The 16,321-nt window shown below is 38.4% G+C and overlaps 1 protein-coding gene across 1 annotated transcript; it reads right to left on the bottom strand.

The window, feature by feature from the left end:
• Nucleotides 1–13,271: 13,271 nt before the first annotated feature.
• Nucleotides 13,272–14,215, bottom strand: LOC100677342 (olfactory receptor 5P76-like). The gene is made up of 2 exons (XM_064289464.1): nt 13,790–14,215; nt 13,272–13,628 (listed from the first exon to the last, which is right to left on the bottom strand). The coding sequence occupies exons 1-2, from the start codon at nt 14,213–14,215 to the stop codon at nt 13,272–13,274; spliced, it is 783 nt and encodes a 260-aa protein (XP_064145534.1).
• Nucleotides 14,216–16,321: the final 2,106 nt, after the last annotated feature.

Genomic DNA, 16,321 nt, shown 5'->3' with positions numbered 1-16,321 from the left:
GAGACAATGTAGCTGCTTTATACACGAAGTTTTCATTCAAGCAGCCAAGTTTTGTTTTTAAAAATTTAGTGTTTACTTAAAGCTCCAGAAAAATGTATATATTTCTATGCAGTAATGAGTCCCTCTCTATGTTTAGATCACTTTTATTGAAAGCATCGGAAAACTTGGTTGAAATAATGTATTGTTTTCTTTCTAATATTATTTTTTAAAATAGTGCACTCAAAGCGCCTCTAAATGTAAAGATTAGAAAACATAACACTTATGCAAATAACAAAAGGATTGGTAAGTTTAAAAAAGAATGTATAAAAAAATTACATACTTAAAATTAGCATAATCACTAATATTTATTTAATGCTTACTAAACAACAGACACTGGAGTAAGCATTTTATATACATACTTCTGTTTTAATTTTCATGAAATAATATTAAGTATTTTATTATTCCCATTTTACAGATAAGGAAACTGATAGCAGAAAAGTTAAGTAACTTACCTAAAGTTTCATAGGAAGTGGTGGAATCACGATATGAACCCCAGAGTTTGAATCCAGTCCAGTTCTTTAGTAACTATAACATAAATGACATTGAATAATTATATCGATGAAGTTGAGTATACTTGGAAATTAGCTAATAAGAGATTAGCCTTTCTTCTTTCTGATAGCTAATATATAAAAGAGATGTCTAGTTAGTTACATAGTTCACAAAGGCTATCAGTTAAACAAGAACATTTTTTAAAGGAGAAATTCAATATTTCTTGATATTAATACAACATAGGAATTTCAAATTAGGGAATAGTCACCTTTTGTAAATGTATTAAATATTTGTAGTTAAATATTATTGCTTTATGAAGGAGTGTGAAATATCAATCTAATCACCATACAAAGTACTATATGACTGATACTCATGATGTAATTAAAGTACAATTATCCAATCAAATCAAATCATTTTCTACTGTAACAATGTTTTCTAATTGGAGTATTGTAGAAAGAAATAATATTATTATTGACGTAATATACAGCTGAATAACGTATAGCCTCACAAGTTAAGAAGTTTAGCCAGGATCACCCAGCTAGTGCCCAGGTTGACCCTCATCTGCAAATTTTCTGGCTTTTTGTCCTGGGCTTTGTCCATTGTGTCTTGTTGACTGTGATCCTAGAGCACTCAGACCCATAAATAAAGTAACTCTTTCTGCAAAGATGTTTAAAATAATAAATCCCCAAAGAATCTAGAAGGCAATGAATTAATTAGCATTGTGGCTGAATGTCACGTGTAGAGAGTTTCTGGATTTATGGGTGGATAAGTAAGGAGTCTTAGTAATTTGAATTAAGCTCATGTTTTTACACTAACCTGACTGGAACCTTAAGTGAATTCAAAGTTCCCCGCTAGCTGACTGCGTGATTACATCTGCCTGGTTCCCCAACTATGACTTGTGAGTACAGACACGATCTGAGAGAGCAAAGTGTTCTCAATGGTAAATTATGAATCAGTCAGTTTCACTCACAGATGCTGAAATCTTACCTCTTGAAATAATTTGTTCATCTTTCAATGATAAATCCAAAGTCATTGTATTTATACAGCAACCATGCTATCTTTCTGTTATTGTTTGCCTTTGGGGACAAACCTCTGAAGATTCAAATGTGAATTCAAAAATACCAAAGATCATTATCACATTCTCTGATGGAAATTGAACAGTTCAAATCACGCATACACAACTAGTCTTAGGAGTTTTGTCAATTCTCAAGCGGCCTATTTATTTATTAATATTTGTTTCTATGTAGGTGTTGGTGCACTTTCATTTGACAATTATTGGGGTATAATAAAATAAATTTCTTATAACTAAATGTTAGTTTTTAATTTACTTTGATATTTCGTCTTAAGGAATGCTAATGTTCATATATAAAAGGTAATTTTATCGTCATTCATCCAGCGTGTTCATTTTATAAGTATTTGGTAGTTACTAGAAATCCTGGTGGCATAGTGGTTAAGTGCTATGCCTGCTAATTGAGAGGTCAACAGTTCGAATCCACCAGATGCTCCTTGAAAACCCTATCGTGCAGTTCTACTCTGTCCTATAGGGTTGCTATGAGTTGGAATCGACTTGATAGCAGTGGATTTAGTTTGGTCTGAGTTTTGGTAGTTACTGAAAGAAACTCCATTCAATACCTTGGGGAATGTGAGGTGGATACCATACAAAGTTGAATTTCTAATAACAAAATTATTTAAGACATGTACATATTGTTCTAGCAAAAGTTATAAAATATCTTAAAAGTTGTATAGATTGAGAACTATGAAATAAAAAATGATTTCCAAATAGGACAGTCTTTCATGCTACATGCCTCAAACGGATGACTACTGGTTTATGGCTTATGTGACTAGGGGGATAATGGTAGAAGCAGGTATCTTCAACCCAAAGACTATAATTCTCTTCCTAATCCTCAGTTTATAAAATCCTCCGGATGCTCCCTTTGGTGGAAGTGGGGAAGTGGCTTATAAGAAAAATGATGGCCCATGACCCCTTCCTACACCAATACTAATAAGCAACTAGAAAGCAACTAACAACAAGGACTAATGACGTTGAGCATCTTATCATGTGTTTTTAAGCCATTCGAATGTCCTCTTCAGTGATGCTTTTGCTGTCATATATGATAATCCATCATTAAGAAGTACATCCTACAGCTCTGCCCCTATATTTTCTTGGAAGAATTTTATAGTTTCATATTTTGGTTCTACATCTATTTAAAATTTTTTTTGTATGTTATGAGGAATGGTTTCTGATTCATTTTTCTGCACATGGAAATCCAATTTTTCTAGCACAATTTATTGAAGAGACTTCCTTTCCCCCTAAATAGACTTAGCACCCTTGTCAAAAATCAGTTAATCTTAGACGTATGATTTTATTTCTGGACTCTAAATGCTGTTCCAATGGAGTATATGTCTATTTTATACTAGTCCCAGTCTGTTTTAATTAATGTGGCTTTATAGTATGTTTTGAAATCAGGAAGCCTGAGCCCTCCAACTTCGTTCTTCTTCAAGATTGCTTTAGCTACTTGGGGTTCCTTCCCCTTCCATATAAATTTAAGAATTGGTTTTCCATTTCTGCAAAAAAGGCTGTTGGAATTTTGCTGGGGATTGCATTGAATTTGTAAATTGCTTTGGGTAGTATTGACATCTTAGCTATGTTAAGCCTTCTAATCCATGAACACAGAGTGTCCTTTCATTTATTTAGCTCTTTTTTTAAGTTCTTTTAATAATGTCTTCCAGTATATTATGTACAAGTCTTTCACTTTCTGCAATGAGGTAGCAACAGTGTCGGACCTTGTCTAACTTCAGGAAGAATAAGAATCAGCATCAGCATGAAGCTGATTCATATGAGGCTGAGGTGAGACACACTTCCACTCTTCAAACTTTTTACTAATTCTGACACCCGCTGTCCTCCCCACTGCACTCTTTACTTCTCTGCTGGGTTGTATAATTTGTTGCAACAGCCACACACAACTGACAGACCATACTCATTGTTACATGTTTCATTAAGGAAGGAACATGGGATCAGTTTAACAGTGTCCTGTTAAAACATCAGATTTATACTCTGTGAGTTGGAATCGACTCGTTGGCAATGGATTTGATTTGATTTTTTAAATTTTTTTGAGAAAAAAAAAAAAAGAGCTTTAGTAAAGACTAAAACCTTTCATGAAATGGGCAAACACACAAGCACCCAGACAACATGCTGTAGCGCGTTCCAAATTGCAGGGAGAACAGTGATCTTATCAGGTGGAACAAAGAAAGGACTGCAGAAGATGGTGGAGTGGAGGTTACAGGGCAAAAAATGGATTGAGTTTCTTTTTGTTTTCTGTGTTTTAATTTTTATTGTGTTTTAAGTGAAAGTTTACAAATCAAGTCAGTCTCTCATACAAAAATTTATAGATGCCTTGCTATATACTCCTATTTGTTCTCCCCCTAATGAAACAGCACATTCCTTCCCTCCACTCTCTATTTCTGTGTCCATTAAGCCAGCTTTTGTCCCCCTTGCCTTGTCATCTCCCCTCCAAACAGGACCTGCCCATGTAGTCTCCAGTGTCTGTTTGGTTCAAGAAGTTCACTCCTCACCAGTATCATTTTCTGTTTTATATAGTCAAGTCTAATCCCTGTCTGAAGAATTGGCTTTGGGAATGGTTCCCTTCTTGGGCTAACAGAAGTTCTGGGGACCATGACCTCTGGGGTCCTTCTAGTCTCAATCAGACCATTAAGTCTGGTTTTTTTTACGAGAATTTGAGGTCTGCATCCCACTGGTATCCTCCCCCATCAGGGTAAATAAAAAAAATTTTTTTTTGAACTTTAGATGAAGGTTTACAGAACAAACTAGCTTCTCATCAAACTGTTGGTACACACATTGTTGTATGACATTGGTTAACAACCCCATGACATGTCAACACCCTCCCTCCTCAACCCTGGGTTCCCTATTACCAGCGCTCATGTTCCCTCCTACCTTCCAGTCCCTGTCCCAGGGCTGGTGCGCCACTTTAGTCTTGTGCCATGGGACCGTTCAATCCTTGGCTGAGTGGTTAACCTCAGGACTGGCCTCATTACTGAGCGGAAACAGTGTCCGGGGACCACGCTCTCACGGTTTCTCCAATCTCTGTCAGGCCAGCAAGTCTGGTCTTTCTTTTTGAGTTAGAAATTTGTTCTACCCTTTTCTCCAGCTCTTTCCAGGACTCTCTATTTTGATCCCTGTCAGAGCACTCAGTGGTGGCAGACAGGCACCATCTAGTTGTATTGGACTCAGTCTAGTGGAGGCCGTTGGACTAATCTTCCCTTGTCTTTAGTTTTCTTCATTCTTCCTTGCTCCCAAAGGGGTGAGACCAGTGGAGTATTGTAGATGGCCACTCACAGGCTTTTAAGACCGCAGATGCTACTCACCAAAGTAGAATGTAGAACATATTCTTTATAAACTCTGTTATGCTAAGTGAGCTAGATGTTCCCTGAGGCCATGGTTCCCACAGCCCTCAGCCCAGCAATTCAGACCCTCAGGGAGATTGGATGTGTCTCTGGAGCTACCATGGCCTTGCCTTGTACAGGTTGTGCTGGCTTCCCCAGTGTTGTGTACTGCCTTACCCTTTACCAGAGTTACGGCTTATCAATTGTCCGTTAAGTGTTTTTCCATCCCCACCCCTCCCCTCCCTCGTAACCATCAAATACTGTTTCTTTTTGTATGTAAACGTTTTCATGAGTTTTTACAGTAGTGGTCTCATACACTATTTTTCCTTTTGTGATTGACTTATTTCACTCAGCATAATGTCCTCCAAATGCATCCAAGTTATGAGATGCTTCACAGATTCACCGTTGTTCTTTAGCATTGCATAATACTCCATCGTGTGTACATATCACAGTTTCTTCATCCATTCATCTGTTGATGGGCATCTAGGTTGTTTCCATGTTTTTGTTATTGTGAACAATGCTGCAATGAACATGGGTGCACATATATCTATCCGTGTGATGACTCATTTCTCTAGGATCTGTTCCTAGGAGTGGGATTACTGGATCCTATGGCCTTTCTATTTCTAGCTTTCTAAGGAAGTGCCGTATCATTTTCTAAAAAGGTTGTATCATTTTGCATTCCAACCAGCAGTGCATAAGAGTTCCGATCTCCCTGCCGCCTCTCCAACATTTGTTATTTTCTGTTTTATTGATTCATGCCAGTAATGCCAGGGTGACATTGTATCTCATCGTGATTTTGATTTGCATTTCCCTGATGGCTAGAGATCTTGAGCATTCCTCATGTGCCTGTTGGCCACTAGAATGTCTTCTTTGGTGAAGTGTCTCATTTCCTTTGCCTGCTTTTTAATTGGATTCTTTGTCTTTTTGTTGTGGAGGTATTGGATTTTCTTGTAGGTTTTAGAGATTAGACCTTTGTCTGATTTGTAATATGCAAAAATTTTTTCCCAGGATATAGGTTCTCTTTTTACTCTTTTGGTGAAGTTTCGATGAGTTTAAGTTTTAGAAGATCCCAGTTATCTAGGTTATCCTCTGAAGCTTGTGCGTTGTTGGTTGTGTTTTATATCCTGTTAATGCCGGTATTAGGGGCTCTAGCATTGATCCTATTTTTTCTTCTATGAACTTCATGGTTTTTGGCTTTATATTTAGGTCTTTGATCCATTTTGACTTAGTTTTTGTGTATGGTGTGACGAATGGGCCCTGTTTCATTTTTTTTGCAGCAGACATCCAGTTTTGCTAGCACCGTTTGTTAAAAAGACTGTCTTTTCTGCATTTGATGGACTTTGGGCCTTTGTTGAAGACCAGGTGACCTTTAATCATTATATAGTGCCCTTCTTTGTCTGTTATGGAGTATTTTGTTTTAAAGTCTGTTTTATCTGAGATTAGTACTGCCACTCCTGCTGTTTTTTTGATAGGTATTTGCTTGATATATTTTTTTCCATCCTTGGATTTTTTAATAAATTTACATCCTGTGTTTCTAAAGTGTGTCTTGTAGATAGCGTATTGATAGATCCTGTTTTTTTTTTATCCATTCTGTCACTCTCTGTCTCTTTATGGGTGCATTTAGGCTGTTTGCATTCAGTGTAATTATTGATAGGTGTGAGTTTATTGCTGTCATTTTGTAGTGCTTTTTTGTGGTGCTAACATTTTCTTTGTTCCTCTTACTCTTGTGTTGAGTTCATTTCATTTCTGTATTTCTTTTCAATTTCTTTTGTTTTTGTAGATTTTGTTTTTATTGAGACTTTATGTTTTTCTTCTTTATCTTGATGAGTAGTTTCTTAACTTTCTTTGCGGTTTCCTTGAAATTTACCCTTATCTTCCTAAATTTGAACCAGTCTATTATTAGTTGGTATTGCCTTTCCATTAGTTAGAAAGTTCTATACCTATACCATTTATTCCCTCTTTTATTGTTCTGACATTGTTGTCATTTACAGATTAACCTCTCTGGTTCCCTGTTGCAATTGTTTTGGTTTTGGATAGTCCTTGAGAGTTCATTTCCTCGGTTGGTATCTGTCTGGTACAATCTTGCATCCTAGATTCATGCTGTGGCCTGATGTCGTTTGTTCTCAGAACAGAGGACTCCCTTTAATAATTCTTGTAAGTTTGGTTTGGTTTTTACATAACCCCTTAATTTCTGTTTATCTGGAAATGTCCTAATTTCACCATCATATTTGAATGAACGTTTTGCAGCCTATATCATTCTTGCTTGGCAATTTTTTTCCTTCAAGGTTTTATATATGACATTCCATTGCCTTCTTGGCAATGACTGCATGGTTTATGCCAGATAATCAGAGCCGAGTCTTATTGTTTCTCCTCTGTATGTGACTTTTTGATTTTCTCGAGCTGCTCTCAGGATTTTTCTTTGTCTTTGGTTTTAGTGTGATTATGATATGCATTGGTGTTTTTCTTTTGAAGGTCTATCCTATATGGGGTTGTTGAGCTTCTGGGATGGTCAACTTTTCATCATTCATGATGTGAGGGATGTTTTCTGTCAGCAACTCTTCAATGATCCTCTCTGTGCTTTCCATTTTCTCTCCGTGTTTTGGAACTCCAATTACTCTCAAATTTTTGCCTTTGATTGTATCCCATGTAATTCTTAGGGTTTCTTCATTTTTCTTCTTTCTTTTTTCACCTTTTTTCTGAAATAGAGCTGTATCCAAGTGTTTGCCTTCAATTTATCTGATTCTGTCTTCCATCTTTTCAAACCTACTCCTCAGCCCTTCTATGACACTTCCATTTCTAAAATCTTATTGTTTATCTTTTGGATTTCTAACTGTTGGTTTTAAATGATTTCTAGGTGTACATACATTTTTGCATTTTGTTCCTGTATTACTGTCCTGAATTGTTCCATTTTTTGGTCTGCATTTTCCATGAATTTCTCTGCATTTGCCATAAATTTGTCTATTTTTTTCTCATCTTTTTCTGCTTTTTCCTTCAACTCTTGGGTTGCTCTGAATATTAGAGATTTGATTTCCCTGTCAGGTAGTTCTAGTGCCCTTTCTTCTACTGGAAAGTCATTTAGTGTTTTATTTTGGATGCCTGCTGGAACCATCCTGTCTTTTTTTGTTTTGTTATTGTCTGCTGTCTTTGGGACATTCAGTTGTTATTTTCTTCATTTCTCAATAGTGAATTTTTTTTCCCTGCTTTTTTGTTTTATTTGGTTATGTCTAAACATGCAGGCTGTGCATTATTCTTTGTTGATTGCTCACCTGTAATCACGATAATTTTGACCTCTTTTTCCAATAGGCAGGGCCAGTCATTCAGCTGTGGTGTAGCAGGGCAGGTCCAGCTGAAGGTGAGGGGCTGGGATGGGTTTTTTGGGGCACGTACTAGGGCCAACAGGGCGGGCCAGGAATGAGGTCTGGGCAGGTTCCAGTAGGTTGTGCCTGTGCTGCTCAGGGGCATGATGCTCAGCGCACAGGTCAGGTAGGCAGGGAAGAAGGAGTAGGTTGAGTTGTGTGAGAGGAGAAACAGGAGCCAAAAACAAAAAAGAAAACAAAGAAATAAAAGGTGTGCTAAGTGAGTTTACCATTGGAATGGATAGATGAGAAACCAAGAAATGGAGAAAAACAAAAAGGAAAATAAAAGAAAAAGGGAAACGGAAAGAAAAAAAATAGCTAGATAAAAATTTGGAAAAGAAAAAAAAGAAAAGTCTCTAGGATTCCCCAAGGTCCACCGGTGGGAATGCTAAGACTGTGGAAGTAGCTCCCAGGCTGTGCAGTATAGCCTGGCTAGAAGGGATATACCTGTCATACAACACCAGGTATTCAGGAGACAGGAAAAGAAAATAAGTGTATAGAGACAAGAACTGATAAATGAAGAAAGATAGAAAGGAAAAAGAAAGAGAAAAGGAAAAAAAAAAGAAAGAAAGAAACACCCCCATGCATCCCTCTTATGCGGCTGCACATACTGGGGGATTGACTTCTACACTGTACAGTGCAGCCGGGCTAGAAGGGACTCCCAAGCTGTGTAATGAAAAAGAAGACAAACAAACAGAACAAAGCAAAATGAGGAAAAAAATAAAAAAGCCCCAGGAATCCCACCAGTATGGTGTCATGGGCCAGGGGTGTGGTTTGTCAGTCGAGCATGGCTTCACAGCCTTTCAGGAAGAAGCACAGATGCACAAGGATCCAGATGCTCCAGACAAAGGAGGGGGAGGTAATAGGAGGCACAGTAGAAGTCAAAACAGATGGAAAGAACCAACATAAGCTCAGTGCAGTATAGCCTGACTCTTGCTCCCTTTGTGTCCCAAGAAGTTAAATTGTGACAAAAAGGCTGAATTTTCTATTTAGAACAGTAGAAGTGAAGATTACAGTCTAATTCAGAATGGAGTTTTAATTTAGGCCTGAAGTCATCCATTTCAGCTTGCCAACACCTCAGTTTTAAGGTTTAAAGTCCACACAGAGAGAAATAACAGGAATAACTCAGGATATAGTTTGTTAATCAGGACACCTTCTGCTTGGCCAGTGCTACCAGCTCCTCACTCTCAGAGCCGTGGCCTGGCCTCTACCTCTGCCTCTGCTGGCCTGGCCTCTGCTTCTCCTAGGCCTGGCCTCTGCTCCTCCTCATGCTTGTCCTGGAGCTTATTCGCTCCACCAACAAGTGCCTAGAGGCACCCCACTACAGCGGCAAGGCTCCTTCCTGAAGGCCCTCATTTCTTTTGTTCCATGGGCTGGTAAGTGCACTGAGCCACCTCACTCCATGGGCCAGGAAGCCAACCATGCATTCTCACACTGCTCTTCAGTGTTAAAGCTCTCTCTGTCTCCTAGGTCTATGAGGTTCTCAGCACAGGAACCCCAGGTCCAAAACACACACTCCACTTCAGGCTCTTCTTGCTGGTAGTGAGGTAACCGTTCAACCTCTGTGGGGTGGGCACTTATATAGTAAGTGGCTCAATCTCATGGGGCAGATTTTCACACCCTGTTTGCATAATTGACCAATCCCCTCACTGGACTAAACTGACTAATCCCCTCTCAAGTGGCTTCATCTATTTGCATAACTGACATTTCTACTGGAAGGACTAGCTTCTTCCCTGGATAACTCTGATAAGGGAAACTGTAACAACTCCTTAGGGCTCAGGAAAAAAATCTCCCAAGCTGATTTCTTCCTATCTCTCTCTTTCTTTTATGCCGAAGCAAGGCACAAGGCTACACAAAGAAATTCATTTCCCTTAAAATTCTATCTTTTTTGCTGTTTTTATTATGAAACGGTGTTGAATTTTGTCAAATGCCTTTTCTGTATTGATTGAGATGAACAAGTGGTCCTTTCCTTTGTTCTATTAGTTTGCTGTATTACATTGATTGATTTTCTAATGTTGAACCACCCGTGCATTCCTGGGATAAATCTCACTTGATCATAGAGTATAATTGTTTAATATGTTTTTTGATTTGATTTGCTAGTGTTTCATTGGCTTGATTGTATTTATTTTTAAGTTTCTTTTAATTCTTTAAGCTTAGCACTATAGTCTCTGTCTGTTAATTCCCATATCTTAGTCTTAGTAATTCTGAGTTTCTGTGGTCTGTTGTTCTCACTGGTTCCCATGTTTAGTCTCTTGTTTTCTTTTGCATTGCACATTATTTTTCACTTTTTGATGGTCGTAATTCTTGGCAGGAAAAATAAAGACTTGGAATGAAGACCTTTCTCCAGATAGGATGTTCAAGTCACCTTGTCTTAGACCACCTTAACCCAAATTCCAGGCTCGACTTTCCCTAGACTTCCAGGGCTTCAAATCTGTACAAATGCTTGTTTACTTCATGTTTCTCCCTAGCATCATGGTGTATATGAGGTGTATGAATTTGACTTCTCACCTGGACATGCCCTAGGCTTTGAGTTCTGCTGCTCTCACTGCAAAAGAGCACTAAATCCACAGCCCTAGTTCTTAGCTTTTTCTTCTACTTGTCAAATCTCCTCCTTATAAAAGCATTTGAGAGTGCTGAGCTCACTTCTCTGGGTAATCAAAGTTTATTTGGGTTCTCACTTATCCTGTAATCTCTAGTGTGATTTTATGGAGTATTTAATATTTCATCAAGCTTATTTAGTTGTGTTCATCATTAGAGTTGATTAAAATTCCAAGCCTGCCATCGCTGGAACAGAAGCCTCAAAGGTCAATTGTATGTGTGTACACAGGCAGCAGCTAGCATAAAGTATCTCACCTACTTTGATTCTTTGCTCAGATGTTACCTTCTCAGCAAGGTCTACACTGAAATGCCAGTCTTCTTTACACTGCTTTGCTTTTTCTTTCTCCATTGCACTCACTAACTTCTAATATTCTATATCACGTACATGTTAGTTTTGTGGTCTGTATCCTCTGCTAGAATATTAATATCAGGAAGGCTGACACTTTTATCACTTATACTTCCAAGAGCCTACACACTACCAGAGATATTAAAAGCACTGAGTATAATTTTGAATGAATGAAATGAATAATGCTCATGATGATTGATTTTATGTCAACATGAATAGACTATGGTGCCCAGTTGTTTGGGCAAACACTAGTCTAGATGTTGCTATAAAGATATATACATGTGATTAAAATTCAATCAATTAACCTTAAACTAAACAAGTTACCCTCCATAACATGGATGTACTTCATCCAATCTGCTGAAGCCCTTATAAGCAAACTATGGTTTCCTGAAGAAGGATTTAGCTTCAACACTGTAAATAGACGTTTCTGGAATTTCCAGCCTTTTAACTGACCTATGGATTGTGGACTTCCTAGCCTGCCTAATCCTACCAGCCAGTTTCTCAAAATCAATCTCTCTCTCTCTCCGCCTAGTGGCACAGTGGTTAAGCACTCAGCTACTAACCAAATGGTTGGCAGTTCAAACTCACCATCAACTTAGCAGGAAAAAAATGGGGTATTCCATTCCATAAAGATTACAGTGTTGGGAACTCTATGGGGCAGTCTAGTTGAAATCAACTCAACCACAATGAGGTTATTTACATATATTTGAGAATATATATATACATGGCCCTGGGTGGTACAAACAGTTCCCTTTTGGCTACTAAACTAACAGTTGATAATTCTAACCCACCCAACAGTGCTGTGAAAGAAAGACCTGGCAATCGGGTTCCATAAAGATTACACCCAAGAAAACCATATGGAGGAGTTCTTGTCTATAACACATGGCATCACCATGAGTCTCAATCGATTAATGGCAAAAGGTTTGGCTCCCATAACCATGTGGGCCAATTCTCTCTCTCCCTTTAGCTGTGTTCACCATGAGAGTTGCTTAAAATGACCAAAAACGTAGTTGCTGGAACAAAAGGCTCAAAAGTCTGTTCTCTCTTTCTACAGGTTCAGTTTCACTAGGAAACCTGAATAAGACATGCCATGTAATTCTGTTTACAAAAAGATGCAATTTATGTCTGAATCCTTAAGTGGGGATAGGAAAGAGAAATAAATGTAGCAGTCATCAGCATATAGAGATGAATTTAGCCTGTCCAGAGAGGCAGGCACTATTTCTGCTGAGAAACAGTCCAGTCCCCTGGAGTTTTATGAGCAGGATGAGGGTCTGATCATAAATTCCTCTAAGAGGTTCTTCCTCACAGACTCAATGTCATCCAGCTTGCTGGATTCTCCTGGAAATCCTTTTTTGCTTGTACTCTACTCTGTCCCTCATGAGTTTGGGAACCTTATTAATTCCCTCAGAGGAAGTCATCTCTTCTGATCTGATTGAGCAATTTACAGATTAGTTAGGGTGTTCTCGTCCTCTTAGATTGGGGAACCTTTATATCCAAGGCCAGAGTCAGAATCCAGAAACACAGGCTGGAATTTTAAGAGCACACAAAGACCAACCCCAGCAGATAAGATTTCTCCAAGCACCATGTGTTTAGCAATTTTCCTATGTGGTTCTACTTTTTTATTTCCCCTCAGAAGGTACTCAGTCAAGGCAAAACTAGGATTATCAGGCTCATCTCAGCATAATCTGCTATTGAAAATGAACATATCTTTTAAAGGTTTGGCAGTACAACAACCCTAACTTATGACATGGAATTTCTTTGAAAAATAGTATATAAATAAAACATAAGAAGGATTTTAAGCAGATTAAGATTTTCTTCATGTGAACCAATTTGTGATTCTTAATTCTAAATACAGTTTAACTTATTAAAGCTAGCTCACTAGTGTCTCTGATTTACTATCTGAAGATTCATACCCGCATATACTATAAACCCCATACTGGCAAATTATATGCACATATATTTTGTCCACAGGAACCAAATTTCTTTTAATTTTACATTAATGGTATATTATCACATCAAACTGTACAAAATCAGAGGTTTTGTTAAGAGAATATTTTTCTACCAAGCTGTCTCTTGAGAACACCCTTAATCTCATTATTCCTGAGATTGTAGATGAGGGGGTTCAACATGGGGATCACCACCATGTAGAACACAGACACCACCTTGTTCTGGTCAGTAGAGTAGCTGGACTTGGGCATCACATAAATGAATGTAATGGTCCCATAGTACGGACTGACTGCAATGAAGTGGGAGGTGCAGGTGAAGAAGACCTTGTGGCGGTCCTCAGTGGAGCACATCTTCAGGATGGTGATGAGGATATAGATGTACGAGATGGCTATGACAAACACTGTGACCACAGTAATGGAGCAAGCAGAAAATGGGTGGCCACTGTAGGGATACTGACATCAGAACAAGAAAGCTTAACTAAAGGAGCAAAGTCGCAGAAAAAATGATTGACCTGATTTGGTCCACAGAAGAATAAAGAAAAGAAGGAAATCGTAAAAGAGGAAGCATTGAGAAAACTACCTAGGTAAGCCACAGAGAATAACTGATCACACACTTGCATGGACATTTTAGTTGAATAAAGCAGTGGGCTGCAGATTGCTACAAAGTGACCATAGGCCATGGCAGCCAGAAGAAAGCACTCAACTGTCCCAAAGAAAGCACCTGAGCCAAGTTGGATAGCACATTCAGAATAGGAGATTGTATTTGTCTCCACCAGGAAGTTTACAAGCATATTGGGTGTGTCAGAGGATGAAAGCCCTATGTCAGCCAAAGCCAAGTGGCTCAGAAAAACATACATAGGATGATGGAGCTGAGGAGAGATTCTGATCAGAATGATTGTGCTGAGATTGCCAGATATGGTCACCAGATAGATGCACAGGATGACCATAAAGAGGGCGACCCGAAGGGTAGGATCTTCTGTTAAGCCCAATAAAATGAACTCTGTCACTGCAGTGGGGTTCCCATCCACCAGGGAATCCATGAGACAATGTAGCTGGTATCAAAAAAGATCTGTGATAAAAAATTGCATTAGATAAGTTATAAATTTCATGTCTCCATTTTCATTAACCCACATATGGAAAGTCATTATAAATAAAGATATTGTTCAAGTGTCATTGCATGTTCACATGTAATGATACATATATATTTGTCTTTACATGTTATTATTCAATTATATATATATGTATATACATTTATTGTTATTGGCAAAAACATCAGAAAATTCAACATATGATGATTTTCCTTTTTATATTTTTCCAAAAATGCATTTCAGATGGTTTTAAAGCTAAAGAATAAAAAAAAAAGAAACTGATTAGAATAACAAAACGAATGGTGAGTATAATACTAAGCAAAATACGGGTTTTGTAATGAAACCTTCGGAAAAAGCTGTCATTCATTGCAATTTTCTTAGATGATAAGAATAGGGCTTAGAATTATATACACATATCCAAAACCAAAACAACCCCGTTGCTGTTGAGTCGACTCTGACTCATAGCGACCCTATAGGACAGAGTAGGCCTGCCCCATAGGGTTTCCAAGAAGCGGGTGGTGGATTTGAACTGCTAACCTTTAGGTTACGGGTGTAGCTATTAACCACTGCACCAAAAGACATAGTTCCTTTTTATTTTCTATAAAATCGTAGTAAGTGCTGTCATTATTTTGTAAATGAGGAAACCGAGTTAAAGAGATTATGTAGCTTGCACAAGGTTACATGGCAACATGTGATTGCCAGCAAGTCTGACATTTCTTTAGTAACTACGCTACTATAAATGAAGTTAAATACTTACCTTAGTGTCCAATGCACTTGCCAATAGGTGGATATTAGATTATCCTTTAAGTTTCTTGACAGCTAATATATGAGAGGAAACCAGTTAGTTATAAATATTACAAGGTCTATGGCTCCACTACAGAGCCCTGGTGGTGCAGTGGTTAAGAGCTAGGCTGCTGACCAAAAGGCTGGCAGTTCTAATTCACCAGGTGCTTCCCGGTAATCTTATGGGACAGTTCTACCTATCCTATAGGGTGGCTATGAGTTAGAATTGACTCGACAGCAATGGGTTTGAGTTTTGATTTATTGGTTAAGTAAGATCATCTAAAAAGAATAGAAATGCAATTGCTTTTGAAAATAGTACCAAATTAGGGGTGAATGGAGTCACCTTTTGTAAATTTATTCAATTTGTAAATACTTGTAATTAATATGCTATTGTTTTATCAAGTACAGGTAGGCCCCTGGCTTTGACTCACTTCCATTCTGAGAATCTCAGTGTTAATCGATTCTAATACAAGCCAAATGCTTCATTTTTTTTTTTGTAGTTTTCACAGCTTTCTGTACAGCAGTGTTTTGAACAGTAAATCATATATTGAATGTCTTTGAGTGAGCATTTGAGCTAATTATGCGCTGCAGCATTGTATGTCACACATATCACTAATGGTAAGGTACAAAAAAAGTTAGAAACAGAAACAGATGGTCCTAAGCGTGGTTCATCCGTAACTCAACTCATGGACTACCTCTAGTTTGAAATATCAGTCTAATTCCTGTGCAAAACACTCTATGATTGATAATCAGGACATAAGTCAAGTGCATTTATTCAAGCAAATAAAATAATTTCCTACTCTAATAATGTTTTCTAATTGGAGCACTGTAGAATAAAATTATACTGTTCTTAACATAATACAGATATGCATTGGTCCATGACACGTTCTGTGAAATAGGATGTTAGGTGATTTGGACATCATGCTAACACCATGTTAAAAACCTTTTGGGAGCCAGCTTCCAGTCGTCCTTGTCGCTGCTATTGCCACTGCTTCTAGTGCTGGAGCTGCAGGCAGAGGCCAGTGGAACAGGTGGTGGTAGGAGCAGAGTCACAGGAGGTAAGGAAGTCAGGTGGGAGAGGGCAGAGTGGGCCCAGCCGGATGGTCTGCCAGGCTGAACTGCAGGAGTACCCCCGGGCCCCGTAGCCGCAGCTTCAGCCACTGCCTGAGAAAAACTAAGAGCCGGTGCCCAGAGCCGAGTCCTCTGACTCAACTGCCTATAACCCACTGGTTGTCCAGTGCTAAAGGGGTCTGGGTTTAGGGTCTTTAAAACGAT

The sequence above is a fragment of the Loxodonta africana genome, chromosome 7 (genome assembly GCF_030014295.1).
Source record: "Loxodonta africana isolate mLoxAfr1 chromosome 7, mLoxAfr1.hap2, whole genome shotgun sequence".
NCBI classification, from domain to species: domain Eukaryota; kingdom Metazoa; phylum Chordata; class Mammalia; order Proboscidea; family Elephantidae; genus Loxodonta; species Loxodonta africana.
The sequence above is the reverse complement of the archived record's forward strand: the minus strand, read 5'-3'. Positions and strand labels throughout refer to the sequence as shown.

Excerpts from the sequence above, each read along its gene's own strand:
- LOC100677342 (XM_064289464.1), bottom strand. The coding sequence starts at position 14,215 with ATGGATTCCCTGGTGGATGGGAACCCCACTGCAGTGACAGAGTTCATT. Across the intron at positions 13,629-13,789 it reads CAACTAAAATGTCCATGCAA|TATCCCTACAGTGGCCACCC; the intron begins GTGTGTGATCAG and ends TTCTGATGTCAG.